The sequence below is a fragment of the Buceros rhinoceros genome, unplaced genomic scaffold (genome assembly GCF_000710305.1).
Source record: "Buceros rhinoceros silvestris isolate BGI_N320 unplaced genomic scaffold, ASM71030v1 scaffold1422, whole genome shotgun sequence".
Classification (NCBI taxonomy): Eukaryota; Metazoa; Chordata; class Aves; order Bucerotiformes; family Bucerotidae; genus Buceros; species Buceros rhinoceros.
In genome coordinates this window covers 36,928-39,270 of record NW_010398110.1, presented here as the reverse complement: position 1 = coordinate 39,270, position 2,343 = coordinate 36,928, and the positions used below count along the sequence as shown (strand labels likewise).

General features: G+C 34.7%; 1 protein-coding gene across 1 annotated transcript in view; it reads right to left on the bottom strand.

Moving 5' to 3' along the window:
* The window catches only part of KLHL29 (kelch-like family member 29), a gene marked incomplete at its 3' end in the record, with an annotated part of 63,086 nt that extends 61,583 nt beyond the window's left edge, over positions 1-1,503 (bottom strand). Inside the window, exon 1 of the mRNA XM_010130953.1 lies at positions 1,367-1,503. Within this exon, the coding sequence (XP_010129255.1) occupies positions 1,367-1,503 (137 nt within the window). The remainder of the gene's footprint in view (positions 1-1,366) is intronic.
* Between the last annotated feature and the right edge of the window lie 840 nt (positions 1,504-2,343).

Here is a 2,343-nt window from a genome sequence, read left to right as displayed (position 1 = left end):
CCTATAGACTCTACTCCTTATCACCCTAAAAGCATATACTGTAGCATTAACAATTAAATGATAATGAGCAGACAGAAGAGAAAGGACAGGAGAGATCTAGCATAGCTACAGTGAGCAATCATTAGATTGACAGAGGGGAGAAGACATGCTTCGTAGCCCAACGTATTTTTTATGAATAATTGATAAGGCAGTCAGCACTGTTATATCATAGAAATGTAATATATATCCACAATTATAAAACAAGCTTTGTGGAAAAAGGACATAATACACTGAAAGGAGATACCAGCCAATATGCCATCCTGAAATAAAATACAGTCACTATTGTGTTAGTTGGCAAAATTTAAATACAGGATTTGAAGCAAGCAAAATGTTCTTTAATCCCATTTTTTAGCACAGTCCAGGCTCAGTCTGCTCAGGAAAATACTGCAAGGCAAAATCAGCAGCTGCATTAATTTGCTGATGATTGAGAGAAAAATGAAAGTTATCCTCATGGTTTTTTTTCTCCCTACTTGCTACTCTAACTTACTAATAATACGAGAGTACCAATTTATTTCTATGCGAGTATATGAAGCATACAAATTGAAAAATCAATGTAATGGAAAAAAAAGATTATCATGCACTGTTTAGAATCAATCAGCTAGAAACAGAGGGGGGAAAATGCAAAGGTGGAGACATGATGTTTAGAAAATGTACATATTGTATCTACCCTAAGCTAGAGTGTCTGTAGAAAAAAAACTACCCTTAGTCTAACAGGCAGACGGAGCTATATTTTGAACAGAAAATCGTCTTACTTCCAGTCTTCTCTAGAGAAATTAATCAGTTGTCTTTTCTTCTTTTAGAAGTCCCCAATAATAAAAATATCAATCCCTTTGCCCATAAAGGCCACGCAAAAGCATGTAACAAAGATTTCAGGGTGAAGGGATTATGACACTCAAAATGCTTTATTAGCATGACGGCTCAGCATTGTTCATCAGAACGCTGATGGCTGATTGTAGCCCCAAGGACAGACTTTTGTCGTATGTGACAGAGTTCCTTGAAAACATCAACATCAATAGTTTTGAGTTGTGGTCTGAATCTCCATTAGCAGTTCAGTTTAAATCTTAGATCTCTCAATGGTGGAATACTTTCTTCAGCCAAAACCGGCCTCTACTCATCAGAAATAATTACACTGTACGAGTCAGATGTGCAACAAATGGGTCTGAGTCTCAGTTTGGAAATACATTCAGAGGAGGTGGAAAGAATGGCTACTGGCTCTGTGACAGGAGATTCAATCTTCATAAACCTGCAAGAGAGGGGAGGAAAAAAAAGCGACACAAATGCGCCCTACAAAAGAACAGAGCAGATCACAGCTGGAAGGAAGGCAAACCTTTTAATCAGGTCCTTGAAATACAAGCTGCAGGAAGCTAGAACATTTTGGTGGACTTCAAACTCTTTGCCTTCAACAATAATTTTCAGGTCTGTAAACTCTTTCGCTCTGCGTTGCTGGTTCAACTCCTTCAACATTTCTGCAGAACAGAGAAGACAGACAGTGCCAGGGTTCCCATTAAGAGTTTTTTATTTTTACTTTTTTTTTTTTTGTAAAGAAGTAGAGAAAAAGGAAACAACTGATATTTTTGTTGGTAAGATTGGCTCAACACAGACAGTCAGAAGTTACAAACATAACATAATAAAAAAGAAAAAGAAAAAAGCAGGAACCAGTAGGTCTAAACAACTGAAATACATATACAGAAAAAAAGCAAAACCAATCCTAAATTTGGAAGGATTAAAAATGAAAATAAAATATTTCAGCATCAGCAAATCAGAAACACAGAGAATGCATTATCACAGAAAAGTTAAAATAATTTGTCATAATAAAAATCAAGAGCTAATGAATTTCTATTCAAATGCAATAAGTTTTGAACATACTAGAATAATATTAGCAAAAATATGGTATTATGATGCAATATAAACTTGATATGGGTCAAAATAATAAAACCACAAGACCTGCAAAAATAACTTATTCTTAACATAGGAAAAATGTGTTAAGCCTCTCAGAATACACAGAATAAAATGGTACTTCTAAATAATATATAAATTACAGGGCATAAAAAATTAGCCAAATTATTGATGCATCTTGCAATACACCTCAGCTATATAGATTACAACTGTATATGTTTCAGAATTAGCTTAAAAGCATCCTTATGATAAAAAATAATCTCACGCAGAGAAGAAATTACTGCCTTTTATAGCAATTCCCATTTTTTGCACTCCAAGGATTTTTACCGCCACAGCATTTTTATTTTTTAGCCTTCAATGGCTTCATTTACAGCAACAATCAACTTTCACACATCATGAAAGAATCGT